Source organism: Homalodisca vitripennis, chromosome 4, assembly GCF_021130785.1.
Source record: "Homalodisca vitripennis isolate AUS2020 chromosome 4, UT_GWSS_2.1, whole genome shotgun sequence".
NCBI classification, from domain to species: Eukaryota; Metazoa; Arthropoda; class Insecta; order Hemiptera; family Cicadellidae; genus Homalodisca; species Homalodisca vitripennis.
In genome coordinates this window covers 146361244-146377703 of record NC_060210.1, presented here as the reverse complement: position 1 = coordinate 146377703, position 16460 = coordinate 146361244, and the positions used below count along the sequence as shown (strand labels likewise).

Here is a 16460-nt window from a genome sequence, read left to right as displayed (position 1 = left end):
CTGTGTTTCAATTTTAAGAAAACTTTTTAGTCTTGGCAGAGTTCGTTACAAACTGGTAGAATAATTTTAATAAACAGACAAGAAAGAATTAGTAAAAGAGTTAAAATGCGAGATCCATGCTCCTATTCACGTTTTTCTTTAGCATTTGTTCTAGTCAAAAAAGTAAAACTATGTATGTGACCAATTAATCAACTAGGCAATCATAGTAACTTCATGAAAGTTTACTAATTTGTTTATTCTGTGTTTTTCTCGTTACCGGCAGAACTACCATAAAGACCATCACATTTAGATTTCCAATGCAACGGTCTTTAACATGTTCAATAGCGATCTAGATATAACCTAGTATGGGTCGAGTTTCACACCTAATTTCAACTCACTAAGTCAGGTTACCGTGCTACAGACATACAGAAATCGAAATTGTTCATCAGCAACTGGCGGGATAGGGTTCATTAAATGGTTAGCCAATAATCAAATAGAAAATAGCTCATTTTCATACAATGTAATGGGGATAAATAAAACTTGTAATAAAGAAAACGAGTACACTTTTTTATTTAGAAGGTAAGTAAGACACGACTTCTGTGCATATTAACTCGTAATAGTATGGTACCTAATTATTTAACACCAATTTACAGATAAATAAATAATAAACTGTTTCATTTGTGTTTAGGAATTGTCAATTCCACTTTGTAGTTTTATGTTCACCAAATAATTTTTATCATATCACCAAAGATTATGTTTTCGGCTATTATTTCAATGGTGTCATTTACAATCCAATTCAAATTCTTTAAACACTTATATTTGTTATTTTAAGTTTTAAGCTAAAGTAAAAGCAATAAGTTCTCATTGTTTAGGATGGGAAACAACCTTGTGAATATTTAAAACGTCTGGGGTCAGCTCTTGGCAGAGTTGTAGATCATATTTAGCTTGACAGGTCTGAGAAGCGACATTCATTTTGTTGCCTTTGGAGAATTACTGTAATTATTTTAGTTTGCAGCTGTTTGGCTCACCTTTGAATTTTATTGTAAGAGTTGGATTGGTAGTTTTTGGTGTTATTTTATTTAAAATGCAAATTGATTCATACCATTTTCAGCCAAAAATATGATGTGTGACAATAAGACTATACTTATAATAAGAGATTAGATTATAAATAATTAAGATTACAGTTATAATAGTCCAACGCTTACACCGAGATTGGCACTTTAAAACCTTAAATTAATTTACCAATTAGCATTGTGGGCATCGTCACAGTTAATTTAAAGTATGCTAGAGAATGAACTTCGCGATGATAAGTCTTTATAACGAATTTCTGATATCTTGTCTCTATTTTGGAGGTTATGAAAAGTCTATATCAAACGATATTTTAAGGCTTCTAAAAAAGGCCAACCGAGAAGAATTAAATTGTTATTATTGTAATAATTGTCTTCTACTCTATATCTTAACCATGTACGGTGCGTTAAATGATCCTAAATGTTACAATTTGCGTGTTTTATACATTAGTATAAGTACTGTTCACAATTTATCCCAGCAAAGCGAATGACGGGACTATTTTTGGAATATTCCTTTGATTTCTGGCTCACGATTACAGCTGTGTCAACTGATTTTTATACACTTATATCAATTTTTAATCGCGGCTAAAGACTAATGTAATATTAAAAAATTATACACAAAAAGTATTCACTTCACACTGTTTGGCAAGAAGACTATTACATTGAATTATGTCCAAGAGAATATGATTACAAGTATTTAGAAGTGTTAATTTGTAAGTAAATGAAACTCATAATTTTACAACCAATTTTACATGCTTGAAACGCTTATTTTGTCTTGTAAGGTTTCTAAATATTTAAAGATGTTATAAATATATTAAAATTATAACATTGAGCGTCATCGGCCTGATATTGTTGAGCAAATTAAAGATCTAAACTAATAATGCATATTCATATTCATTTTGAAATTTTAAGAGTTAAGATGAAAGCTAAATTTAAAGTCAAATTTGGAAGGAATATTTTGTAGTTGTAAATCATGATAACACATTTATAAAACCATGAGTTTATTGAAAACAATTATTCAAATGTAGATAAATAATTTAGTATTTAAATAATTTTACTATATTTTGATTTACTTTACTTTATTGTTGTAGTGAAACATGATTGTGTATGACAAAGGCAATGGTACAAATATATATATATATATATATATATATATATATATATATATATATATATATGTGTGTGTGTGTGTGTGTGTATTTATACAACACTATTGTACTAAAACTAAACTTAAACTGAATAAATTTAAAAAATCTTAAAATATATGAAACATTACAAAATAAACAGATAACAAAACCTTAAGTAAAATATAAAATCAAAGTTACAGACCAGTTAACACAAGATGAAAGAAAGCACAAAAAGAATCCAGACAACAACAAAAACACGCTAAATCTCTAAACTAGTGCCAAAGACTCCCCAACCGAGTAAAACTCTCAACTTATCAAGAACTCTTTCAGTAGACTTTTAAATCTTGTTTCTATGGGTTCGATTTTTATATTTGTGGTCAAATAAGAGAAGAACCTTGCTCCAGCATTGTGCGGTAAATTGCCAGCTAAAGCTGAACGATGAGGAGTCTGTCGTAAATTGATCGTCATATATACATGTATATATATATATATATATATAACATATATATATATATATATATATATATATATATATATATATATATATATATATGTTAGATGCATACATATTTTTACGAACATTGTAATTAAGTAGCTATATGCTTTTTTTAATTGTGTTTATACTACAGTTGGAAATAAAACATTTGTATTGTTTGAATTTAAGACAACTAACCTATTGATGCTTTTAAGTCTTAAACTTCAAAGAGCAAACTGGGGTCATCTCAAACTTTTAAACAGCTCATACACGAGGATTATATTAAAGAATTTACATTTTACCACGAAATTACAGCATTTTGCGAGAAAATAATTGTAATCATCATATTTATTGTTTTTAACCAAAATGTTACAGCTTGCACATTAATAGTGTAAGGAAATAAAAAAAACGTATGTAAATGACATTTATTTATATTTTTTAAGCGTATTTTTAAAATGGGGTCCAGTAGAGCCCTGTGTGTCTGTAGAAGGACAAAAATATATGTGTGCCTTTTGAAGGTTAATTGATATGAATTTTTTAGCTTTTAGATTTGTTAGCATCTACTGTATGACCACACATATCAGAATACACTATTATAAATTAATATTTAAGAGGTAAATAAATAAATTTTGTTTTACATCCCACTAAAATACGATTTGATAATACTAAATAGTTATTTCAGTTTATGTTTTTGTTCTCGCAAGTATCACCAGCACCAGTCATACAATAGTTGTACGAAATCGTGTAAAGCTAGTTAATGGCCGTGAGAGCAATGGTCCTGTCAGCACTTCAATAGAAATTATTTGGAAGAATCTGTATTTGTATGAAATGCAGAGTATATTAATGCAAAATTTCTCCCGTTAGCACATGTGTTTCATTTATGCCTTTCAGTGGTTCTGATTAGTATGTATATTTTAATTATATAAAAATTTTTTTTTATTTCCCACATTAGGAAGAATGTATAGAATTGTATATAATGGTCTTCTTAATAACAACAATTCCGAAAAGTGCTACGTAGAATATTCGTCGCTCGAGATTCCCGGATTCCAAAACTAACCCCTTTTGAACATTTCTTTGACATTAAGAGCTTATTCTATATAACACGGGCTTGTAGACACTATAACTATGTTGATTTATAGTTGACTGTGGCCAAACAGAGATAATACAAAAGCTCTGAGTAAGTTATTTAGCCAGCCTAACTGACGAAAAATGTGCAAGGTCGTGGCCGTTAAAGTGGATATTAAACAATGTACTCCTTAACCAAAGAGTTTTTAAATGCTAATATAAAACAATTTTTTAAGTTTTTCTATATCAGAAAATACTTTGGAGCACAATGTTATATAGTGTAATCGTTTAAAGTTTTGAAACTATATGTCTCAGCCTGAAGATATTGAAGAAAAAAAAACCGAAGCAAGATTCAGCTAAAGCTTTGTTTTAAATTCTTACTGATTGAAACGTAACTTAAAAAGAGGTCTCAATGACACAGGTGATATGTCATGTTACAACTTATGTTATACACTTAAGGTTTAATGAAAATCTAATGTCAAACGCTATATCAGTAACTAGTGTTATTCCAAGATTATATATGACCACCGGTGTATGTAGCACGTAACCACATACCAAGCAGATTTTAGTACTAGGGTGAAATAGTAAAATAGTTTTAGTATTAGTGAAATATTCCCCTACCAAAGCTACTGAAAGTATTTAAGCTCGAAGCTAACCCGAACATGACACACATTCTACAAACTATGTGTGGGGTATTAAGATCATTCCCATTTCAAATAAAAGCAATAATGCTGATGGCAAAAAGATTTAATTTAAGAGAGAAAAAGGTTACGAGTAACAGAAAATAACATTGTATTGTGATACAACTTCTTAGTGTTTAGGTTGAATGGAGTTGGTGAGGGGAAATCCTTAGTTTCTTATTATTGTTGACTCATCAAAAACAGTCAGTCGCTTTTATTACTTAAGTAATCACCCGAATTTGAGACAAAAGGGGTTCATTCGTAAAGACATTTTGGTAAGTTTTAAATATGACATTCCTTAAAAAGCCTCGTTAGCCATTACAAAAGTAACCATTACAAAAGTTATAAAACAATCTTCAAAAGTGCTGTACATTATATCGCTAGGCTATTGTATTTTTAATTAGCTGAGTATAAACATAACTATTAAAAATTACGTGTACTTGTTTGCCCAAAATCTTTTAAATATATTCATCCAGGATGTTCTAAAATAAAATTGTAATAAGTTTCCTAGTGAGAAAACCGAATACGATTTCAAAATTCCGGTATGTGACAAATATGGATTTAACTTCATATAGTTTAAAGCTCTTAGTGAGCAGAAAAACACTGTCGTGCGATATTTTAAATTTGGATGACAGTAAAAGTTAATGTTACCGTATATGACACAGGTCACCTGAGAATAACAGAGTGAGAGAACGTCATTTTACTTGAAATAGGCATAATAAGGGAATTGTATAAAGTACAGTAATGTAAGCGACCATTTTATTCGTGATTTGGTGCAATTTCGTCCAAAAACTGCCTTTAATGTTGAATTGAAAACTTTTATTTGAAACATTTTTGATTAGATATGGAACTTTATTTTATCGTATATGATAAGTTTAACTTTTGTATTCGCGTTCTGTAACAATTTTTAGTTGGCATAATTTATTGTTTAATAATATAAAAAATAAGTTAGATACTTTAAAGATTAAAAAAAAAATAACGGAATAAAATCTTGGTTACAGCTTTAAAACTAGCTTTTTCTGATAACTGCAAATAAATGGTTACGGTATTGAATAAAAGTTTCACACTGTTAATAATCACTTTGAGTATATAAACAGTACTTAAATTTATATTTGAGAGAAGTATCCACGAAATGAAAAAGAACAAACAGAGCCGCTGAGAAGTGGAGAACAGCTGTTAATATTGATATCTCAATCAAAACCCTAATTTGATTCGATTAACTGTGAAACTTAGACAAAGGCTAAACAACAATGGGTTTCCTCGTCGACGATCAGTAAAAAAGGTCATGTTTGTCTTTGGACGTGGTGAGATTGAAAAATTTAATACTTTATGAATTTAATCCTTTTATGCAACAATAGATTCATTCATCCTATTAACAGTTTAGATATTTTTTTAATCCCCAGGAGGGTTCAATACTGGCTGTTTATACCTTCCAATTGAACTTAAATTGGGTACAGCAAAACCCGACCTGTTACTTTAATATGAGCAGCTCTAAGGACCTCCAGGAGCGGCACATTACTAACCACAATGTAGTTATTGGGGTACAAGGGTGGATCGATATGTCTAATATACTGTGGAGGATAACTTTTGAGTAGGTGGTACTCCCTAAGTGTTAAAGGCAGTTGCTAGCCTATAAGAGCGTGCCACCTCTGCCCGCTTTGGTAAAGAGCTTCACCGCCTTCTTCCGAGCAGACATGGCTGAGATGAATGTCCTCCTTTACTAGTGTGCCCAATGTATTGCAATATTATCAAATAATGTCCACTTTATATTGTTTTTATTATGTTTTGTTAAAGGAATACAACACGAAGTTTGTTAAATTAATTGTTGTAAATAAATATAACTGGGCATTCAAAATAATTTTGCTCATTGTAACCTAAACATTCTTTGTCTTAAAACAGTATGAAAACAACATCGATTCTTGCACGAGGTTATTTACAGCAATTACGAAACAACATGATAGAAAACGACAAACATGTTGTAGATTCCATATCATTATTGGTTTAATAGTAATACAGTATTGTTAAAGTTTTCAAGGACAAATTCAATGAGTAGGGTCGGTATTTTTCCTTATGAATAAATGTTTTCTTTTTTGCACATTCTCACGAAATAACGGGCGGTAATATAGCGGAGTGAGAAATAATATGAATTGTGCTGGTGAAATACTGATCTCCTATACCAAACCCAACACTCACTCACACGTAGAATATGTGGACAGACTAGCTAACCAGGTACTTTAAATAAAATCACCAACTATCTGAATCCCTGTAACTTTATATACTATTTGTATCAAGAGATTATTTATATTACACGATTGATACACGCACTTCGAGACAAGTAGATCACTTAAGTGTTCTTAAAAGATACATAAAATATAATAATCAAAATAATGTCAATATAAAATATAATAATACTTTGCATCAGTGATTCTATTTCTGAAGTAGTTTCCTAGTGAAGTATTAACTATTTATTGTTAGTAACAGAAAACACTAACAGTGTTGTACTCGGGGCCAATGGAGCAGACTATTGTTGTAATTTAAGAGTTAATGATCTATACAAGCTTTTCTACCTGCTAGACTTAACTTAAACGTAAAATGCTGTGTTTTTTGTATAGTAAGATCAATGAGTTTTGTTATTTAAGAGGGAACATAGATCTTATAAGAAATATTTCTAGAATAATCTGAAATATATATTATATAAATAGATAAATATTAAATATATATATATAAAGGCTGATTTGTTGTAACTCTCCATTACTTTTTCCAGCGTGTTTATTTTAAATACCACCAACAAAAATACACAAATATTCAATTATATAATTTGAATCACGTTCAAAATTTAATAGAATGATGCTTTCATTACATGCAATGAATTTTAATAGCTATTCAATTTTAAATAGGGCGATTAAATTATTTTAAAGCTTTTTTGTGTGGTATCAAAAGACACAATATCTTTATATTGGCTATAGACATACAATATTTGTGTCTAATACAGCAATACGATATCTCCATATAACATTACCAATAATTATAAAACATCATTGTTACTGACGTAGGCATGTGATGCTGACTGCCTTTCTATCATACATTAACTATGCCTGTTACATTTACTATCATACTTGGGTATTCATGACCATAAATATGAACTGTTATTCACAAGTCTATATGTCATTCATAGACGATGGACAGATCTAAATAAAAACAGTATAACACGTTTAATGTGAAATTAAAATTAAAGCCAACTTGCCAAATGACGCATATACTATATGGCATTCCAATTTTCGGAAGTATATTATATTATAATAATATAATATTAATGATATTATATTTTACAAGAGCCAATTAAGAACGTAATCGTTTAGTTATTGATTTATACCAAGTTAACTACGTATCTTACTTTATTATAAAACATTATAACAAAATTTAAACATTTTATAAGTACAAATTGCAAGTAGCTATAAATTATTGTTTGAGAATATAGCATCGATGCAACAATCAACACATGTATTTTATAGTACAATTTAATAATCGAACTATTTACTATATCATGTTACCCTATGGCAAAAGAGAAACTGAAAGATTTCGGGAATAATTTTATAATTACGCTAATAAAATGTATATTTATTTCCCAAAGCTTTGTAATTAGCTGTCATACCTAAGGTGGGAAGATAAAATTAAAATATTTAATACTCTTTGATAAGATATCAAATTGATAGTTCAGAAAATTCTACGTCTTGTTTCAAGAAAAATTAGAATTCTACTTTTCTTTGGTTGTCCTACTGAAATCAAGGTTTTATACCTTGCAAGCCAATAATTTAACAGAACCATTGTAATCAAGTAATACCGTGGAATATCTGGTTTTAAAGCACTATTTTTATGTAATGAAGTAAGTAGATTTTAGTTTTATTCTTAAATTAGCGATATTGCTTTAAATTATAGAGTTGCCAGGAGAAACAATTCAAACACTAACATTAGTGGAAGCACAATGGCTTAGGGAGGTAATTACCTCGCCAGCCTCAAAGCTTGATCGGAAATACAACGGCTTTACTGCTAACTCAATCTCATCAGACTCAAGGATGAATTGAAAATATACCGGTTTTACCAGTAACTGTATATCGTTAGTAACACGATGGAATTTGAAATACATTGACTTCACCAGTAACTGTTCCTCATCAGTAACACGGTGGAATTGGAAATACAATGACTTTACCAGTAACTCTATCTCGTCAGTAACACGGTGGAATTTGGAAATACACCGACTTTACCAGTAATTCTATCTCGCCAGTAACACGGTGGAATTTGGAAATACACCGACTTTACCAGTAACTCTATCTCGTCAGTAACACGGTGGAATTTGGAAATACACCGACTTTACCAGTAACTCTATCTCGTCAGTAACACGGTGGAATTTGGAAATACACCGACTTTACCAGTAACTCTATCTCGTCAGTAATACGGTGGAATTGGAAATACAATGAATATACCAGTAACTCTATCTAGTCAGTAACACGGTGGAATTGGAAATACACCGATTTTACAAGTAACTTTATTTAGTCAGTAACACGGTGGAATTGGAAAGACACTTGCTTTGATAATAACTTTATGGAATAAAGCCAAAGAAGGTTACGTTTAGAATTTTGATATATTTTAACACTACAGAAGCTGTCGCGGAAATAAGTCATATATATTAATTAGAATTTTAGACTTAAATCTATGTAATACAAATTATATTGAGAGGTACTTTACACCAAATATAGCGCGTGTATACGACTTGATGTAAGCACCAAACGTTTGTGTAAGGGTTATACGATGAAAAGCTCCGTGAAAAAGTCAGTTGATTTATGAAATAAGATATTTTAGATCAATATCTAATCTAGGAAGTTTTCTCAGGAATCTTCTTTAGAAGTTAGTTAACTGCCACATTTAATGCTCCATGCATTAACTAAGAAAATATGATGTATTTCTCAATCAAGCTTTAGAAAGGGACACAGCAAATGCACTGATCTGGTAAACATTTTTGATGATTTGTTTGAAGGTAAAGAAAAAGCAAAACTGAGTACCTTAGTGATGCTAGATTATGCTCAGACCTTTGAATCTATTATCCATGGCATAATGTTAGCAGAAATGTACCATTATAGATTTGGTGAAAAGGACATGGAGTAGATGAAATCATATCTGGAAGATCGACGCCAGGTAACGAAACTAGGAATTGAGTTATCCGAGGCCTATTTAAGAGGCATGGAGCAACACACATTTATAATAACATTTGAAAGTAAAATAATTATAAAACGTGTTTCAAGAATATGAAGCTTACATACTAACTTATTGAATGGTTTTAATTGATTTGTTTTACTGGAAGTGTATTTTTAGCTTTAGTATTTTTGCTTGCATTTTCTAGCTATAAACAACAAATAAAAATGTAAATGTACCGTCTGTTGTATTATGACACAATCTACTCCACAGTTAGAGCATTCTCCTACTCTAGATATCCTGTGATTGTCGGTTGTGGATATTATCACAAATAGAAATATGGGTACTCTGACTGAGAGAGTATACACACTAGAATCACACTAAGATTGAATAATAAAGTATTATGAAGTATTCATTGATAAATTGGTAAAAAGTTGTAGACATAAGTATATGCAGACATATCAAACTGGAAAGAAAAACGATTAGAAAAAAAGGAAAACTACGTACGTTGCTTGAACCATTGGAGTGTTACATAACAGAAAATGTTTAAAAAACACACACACACACACACACACGCAATCGCTGGATTGGATATTTCTTTGTTACTATTGTTTTATTTATATTATGCTATCACTCTACTGCTAATTTTGTTTGTTATATAAATATATTATTGAAAAAGAATTATCTGATCTTATAAATTTAGTTTAAAATAGGAAGTCCCGTCGCGCGTAGGTTTTAACGCAATTGTATCGTTCGATACTCGGATTAAAAATACTATATACATTTTATCGTTTTTAAAATAAATAGAAATTATATTTAATTTAAAGAGATCAAATTTAATGTTTGGAAACGATGTTTTTACTATGCAGTAACACAGATTTTACTAACTACATAAGGTCATCCCCTAAGATAAGGTCTTTCATTACCTTGTGTAAGGTCATAGATCCAATCTATCACACTTATACTATTAAAAGATACGAGTTCTTTGTTCGTTATACCACTGTCAGTTGAAAAGTGAGCAGGAATCTTACGGAAAATTATTTATCCATCTAACCAAACAAACCAAATAAAAATTTCATTTTCAAGGATAGATACATACCCGTGTAGAAAATAATCATTAAATTGGTTATCAAATTATAAAAAAAATTGTAGCTAAATAACGTATGCAGGAACATAATTATCCAGTGAATTGATTTTTAATTAGTATAAAATAGTGTAAATACAATTTTAAATGAGCTAAAGTTAAGTATTACTTTGCGAACCAGACTTAGGAATGCATTTTGATAGCTCACCCATGAAATAAAAAACTTGCTTTATCCAATACTGTTTTAAATTATTTTTAAAAGGTTCAGTTGAACAGGTCGTATGCAACAAAGCATTGAATGTTTTTGGGCCAATATGTGGCATAGACATTTTGAAGTTATAGCTGGTGATGCGGAGAGATATGTGTATCACTTCTGATTAAATATGAGTGATCGTGGGTTGGAAAAGACTTCAGGTTGTTGAAGGTAATCATGACATAAAATATAAACAAAGAAAATTAAGTCTAAAGGTTTTCATCGGCGAACTCTTCTTGATAACTTTTAAGGCTACCTAGGCACCATAAGAGCTTTTTTTGAACAAAATACCAAAATAAATCAGACTAAGTTTTACACCTACAAAATTGCACAACTATCCCAATGAATATATGCAGTCCTTCACATACATAATTATTATATTTCAACCAATTCAAGTTTGATGTAAAGTCCTAAAAACATACTAAGTTTTATTCGACAATATTTAAGAATTTAATTAGTGATATCAAAGTATAGATAAATTAAATGATGTAATTTCTCAAGAAAGGATCTGCGGATGTAGGATGATAAAGAAATACAACAGGTTTTACTGGCAGTCTACATTTTTAAAGAGTTTACAATGAGAGTTGACTTTTGTTCTCTCTGACTTTGTGATTGGATAGTTGGAGGCCAATCAAAGGCGTCGTTTATATTAGTTGATTAGTGAAAGCGGTCGGTGTAACTCCGACACGCTCGTCTCGGCGACTTTTGGTGTACTTTAATGTGGTTAACTGTTAGTGGTTTGCGTTTTTCTTTTTTCCCTACTGGTCTGCGCGGGATATTGCGGATATTGTATAATTTTAATACAAAAGGGAAATAAGAAGATTTAAACTCACTTAATAATTAATACACTTTTTCAAGAAAGTATATGTCGTTGCAAGTATTGTTCAAAGTAAAGTCTTCAAGTTTAACGTTATTTAAAAGTTACTTGTAATAATAATTTAGTATTCAATAATCAGAATAATTTTTATACATTCAGATATACAATTTTGAGTAAATAATTTTGGTTGAAATATAGTTACATTACAGTTTGAACTTTGGGTCTGCACCAACGATAACAGGTTGTCACATTTTGATGTGAATCGTTCAGGAAGTTTTTAGTTGAGTTTTATTTAGCTTATTTTATAACAGAAAAAGGTAAATTTTATTTTGCATTAAATTATAAACTTTATTTTATTTGAGTTTTATAAGAAAGTTAAATTTCTAGTTCGATTCGATTTTTGAAACAAGAAGTTAACTATAGTTTAATTTATTTTATTCGAAAGAAGAAACTCTTTTCTTGAGAAAACTTACACAACAAAAGTGGTTCTGTAAGCTTTTGGGAATTAAATTTAAATATATAAAAGTACAAGGATTGTTCTGTTAAGTCCACTTTAATTTTAAACTAATGAACTGCTAATTAATAAACAACTTATAAGAGATTTGAGAAAGTATTCTCCTGTCTATTTACCCTAAGAAATATAATTAATTAGATTTTAGACTGGATAATTACGTGCAGTTAAACTAATCAAAAGAATATGTAAAGGGATTTTATGAAACTTGCGTACCTCTCTACAATTTGTTTACTTGGAAACAGCAATTATCTAAAATTTTCTTAATTATTAACTATTTCCATGGATACAAGGTGTCTTTATTTAAAGATTTTAAGCTAGTCGGACGTGTTTTTAAAAGCTATTTTTCCAGTAAACTCTTCTCAGTTCGGTTTAATTTCAAGGGTTTCTTCTAAAGAAAAGTCACAGAGAAGCTCAGAGGCTATCAAAGAAGCGTTCGTCTTCCCGGTTGATAGAGAGTTTAAACTCAGAAGAAGAGTTAACCAAGTCTCCGGCTAGCTACGACCTTTTTGAAAGGTTGATTGAAGTATTCTAGGAGGTTTTCGCTGATAAATCCATCTCCGTAAAAGCCACAGGAAAGGAAGTACTAAAGCCCCAACTACCAGCGTTCCTTCTTTTGGAAGAGGACCGACCTCAGCAAAGAAGTCTGTAAAGTCTTAACTCGGAAAGTTAAGGATCATCTTCAACACCCCTGTTGCACATCGATTTAATAACACATTTTATTTATTGTGTTAGGGTTTTAAATTTTAATAAATGGCTGCTTCGACCTCTAGACAAAATAATGACACTGCTAACTCTAGTGACAGTGAAGCAGACATAAGTGAGGACAGCGACTATGACCTGAGTGGAGATGAAAGTGACAATTTGGATGAAGATAATGACCATCTCAACCCTTCGTGGTCTCCCTTTACACAAGGACTTCGCCGTATACCATTTACAGCAGAAAATAGGTTCAAAGTACCAGTACCTGGTAACAACAAGCCAATAGATTGGTTTACTCTGGTACTTGATGATATTTTCCTAGAGAATATTGTTCGAGAATCGAACATATATGCATTTGAAGTGTATGGTAAGCCAAATCTTGGAGAACACTCAAGAATAAACAAATGGCAAGATTTGACTGTTCCAGAATTAAAGGTATTTATAGGTTTACTACTGCATATGGGAACCATAAGACTGAACCGTTACCAGGACTACTGGAAGACATCCAGATTATTTGATATTAAATGTTTCAGAGATCAAATGAGCAGAGATAGATTTTTGCTCATTCTTAGATGTCTGCATTTCTCAAGAAATGTAGAAGGAGAGGGCAAAGATGACAGATTGAAAAAAATTAGCATGTTGGTTAGCTATTTCAATCAAAAAATGGACGATTTATATTATCCATGCAGGGAACTTTCCCTTGATGAGGGTATGGTGCTGTGGAGAGGGCGTTTGCTCTTTCGACAGTATATCAAGGGGAAGCGCCACAAATATGGCGTAAAGTTGTACTCCCTTTGTGAGCCTCAGGGCCTTGTGATTAGGTTTGCAGTGTATTCTGGTGATGAAGGTGAGTTAGGGGGCAAAGGCCACGCCTCTAAGGTGGTTATGCATCTAATGAGAGGGAAACTTGATGTAAGCCATTCGTTATATATGGATAACTATTTTTCTAGTGTTGCTCTTGCCTCCAAGTTGTTAGCAAATAAAACATACTGTACTGGCACCCTCAGACCCGACAGGAAGCATGTTCCAGCTGACGTCAAGACAGCTAAGCTGCAGGTGGGGGAGACAATACAAAGATACGCTGAAGGAGTCATGGTGGCCAAATGGAGGGACAAGCGGATAGTGTCATATCTATCTACTGAACATGAAAAAAACATTGTGCTAACATCTAATCGACGTAATGTGCAACGAGAAAAGCCCATGGCTATTGTCCAGTACAATGCCAACATGAAGGGGGTAGATAGGAGTGACCAAATGCTCGCCTACTACCCCAGTGACCATAAATTTGTACGTTGGTACAAGAAGATTTTCATACATCTTCTACAAATGATAATGGTAAATGCCCACAAGTTGTACAATGTTGCAAATGACACCAATACTATGCAACTGTATGATTTTCGCTTACAGGTTATTGATGCTCTGCTACCTCCCAAACAACAAGCTCCTTCAGTGCGGCCTCCACGCAACCCGCTGCACGTTCTTTCAAAGACCACTGCGCTTGACAAGAAAGGACGACTTCTAGGAAAAAGATGCCGTCAGTGTCTAAAGGAAGGAAGGCGCAAAGAAACTGTGTACATGTGTGCGCAATGCCCTGGCGAACCGCCACTGTGTGCGTTGGGTTGCTACGACAAGTACCATGCGCAGCTTCAAGAATAAGTGTCAAAAGAGGATGTTGAGTGATTTTGTAAATATGTATATAAAACAAATACTTTGTTTTTTTCCTAAATAGTTATAGGTATAAATATAAACACTAATGGCCACTGATTTCTAACATTCTTTTTGTGGTAAATGACATAACGACATGGTATGTGCTCGCTCAGTGCTTGGCGCGGGAATTCCCGCTCAACTTTACGACGTCATCAATTGCTTTCCAGAGACTTCATAAACACAACTGGACATCATATTTCAACTATAAACAGCCAAAGGTACACATTCACGCATAAATAAACTATTTTAAATATTCATATCTTGCACTAATGCTAAGCGCGGGAAAACCCGCTTATAATAATGACGTCATAAAAATGTATAAATTTTGTTATGAACCATTTTTTATTGTTATACATTTACTTTCTGAGGGCCAAGATTTTTCAGTTAGATGATTTCAGCTTCTGGCAAAAATTTCCTAAAACTATACAGCAGTCAATGTGTTAACGATCTAGAAGAAACACCGGAATCTTTCTGATCCATATTCGAGCTTTCGCTCCAGCAGGACAGGAGTACAGAGTCTACAGGAGTAGAACTTTAAGTTTTCTTCTATTGAAAAGAAGTTACAACCTTAGGAGAAAGGTTTCTGAGACTCATCGGATTTTTCATCTTATTAAGCTCGACTCCTAAAAGCGCTGCTCAAGGTTTTCAAGAATCTCTTCAACCAGACACTTTTCAACAACCATCTGCAACCAATCGGCCATTGTGCCTACTAGTAAGCTTATGTGGGGCGGAGTCTTGGTGTAACAACAATGGGAGCGGTGATGAAGTGGATGGCCGCTACACTACGTCGCGATGGTCGGGGCGGCATAGACACTGGGGTGAGGATACCTTCAACACTCCCCTGGCTTGTTTCTCTCTCAACACTAGTATGGAGACAAGAGAAACTGATGGAGAATCAAGGATTTCTGAATAAAGCTTTCTTGTAAGGTATAAATGTAATTATTGATATTTGAAAAATAAAATACAACTGTTTTGTAATTGCGATTTAATTTGTTGGAAATGTATTTCCAACCATTTTCCCACGCCTGGTTCCAATTTTGAATAATTGAGTATTTCTGTTTGAAGAAAGTTATATTAAAGCCTAGTAGCTGAGAGTGAAATTATTTCAATGAGCAACAAAGAGAAAATTTGAATTTTTAAGAAAATTTCATGGAATTTGGTTAAATAAATTTTAAAATTCTAGCAGTCGGTATTAAATTTGCACCTTTACTGCTCGTCAATATCCTGAGACTGAGTACTCTCAATCACTTTCGGCACCGTAAGGCATCTTCCACAATCAACATGTTAAACTACTAACTGTCTGACTATTTCCCATTCTTGTTCTCTATGACTTCTGTTGGGTCATTGAAATTTTCTGTCAATGGACCTTTATATCTAAACTGCCATATTGGAATCATATAACAATATATTTATTTATATTTGTTCACCACTGTTACAGGCCAATAATACATAACTTGGTAACAGATGAACAGTAAGTGTTACATCTTTGCAATATTAAACAATCATTGATGTACTCGTATTATATAACTCTTTAAGTTTTAGAAATGTAGAACTTCGTTTATGTGAAGGTGAATAGCTCCAGACATTAAGATTTCTGGATAACTTCCTGTATTTGGCAGGATGCCACAGGATCCGCGGGCCAGGTCACAAACTGCTCACGTTTGAATTAATACAATTTACTTATTGAGCGATTCTTTTACTAGCTGATAGATTTTCAGTTTTCCAAATATTCCGTATTGTCCCTGAGATATATAACATCATACTGTATTACACAGCATATCGATTTGCATATGTACATTTTTCAAA

At 32.0% G+C, this 16460-nt stretch overlaps 1 protein-coding gene across 1 annotated transcript; it reads left to right on the top strand.

Annotated features, from left to right (window-relative positions):
* The first annotated feature begins 12998 nt into the window (after positions 1 to 12998).
* Positions 12999 to 14603, top strand: LOC124361220 (piggyBac transposable element-derived protein 4-like). The gene has a single exon (XM_046815263.1). It carries the CDS (start codon positions 12999 to 13001, stop codon positions 14601 to 14603), a length of 1605 nt encoding a protein of 534 aa, XP_046671219.1.
* The last annotated feature ends 1857 nt before the right edge of the window (positions 14604 to 16460 follow it).

Bases quoted from the DNA above. Each gene is read 5' to 3' on its own strand.
- LOC124361220 (XM_046815263.1), top strand. From the start codon at position 12,999: ATGGCTGCTTCGACCTCTAGACAAAATAATGACACTGCTAACTCTAGT.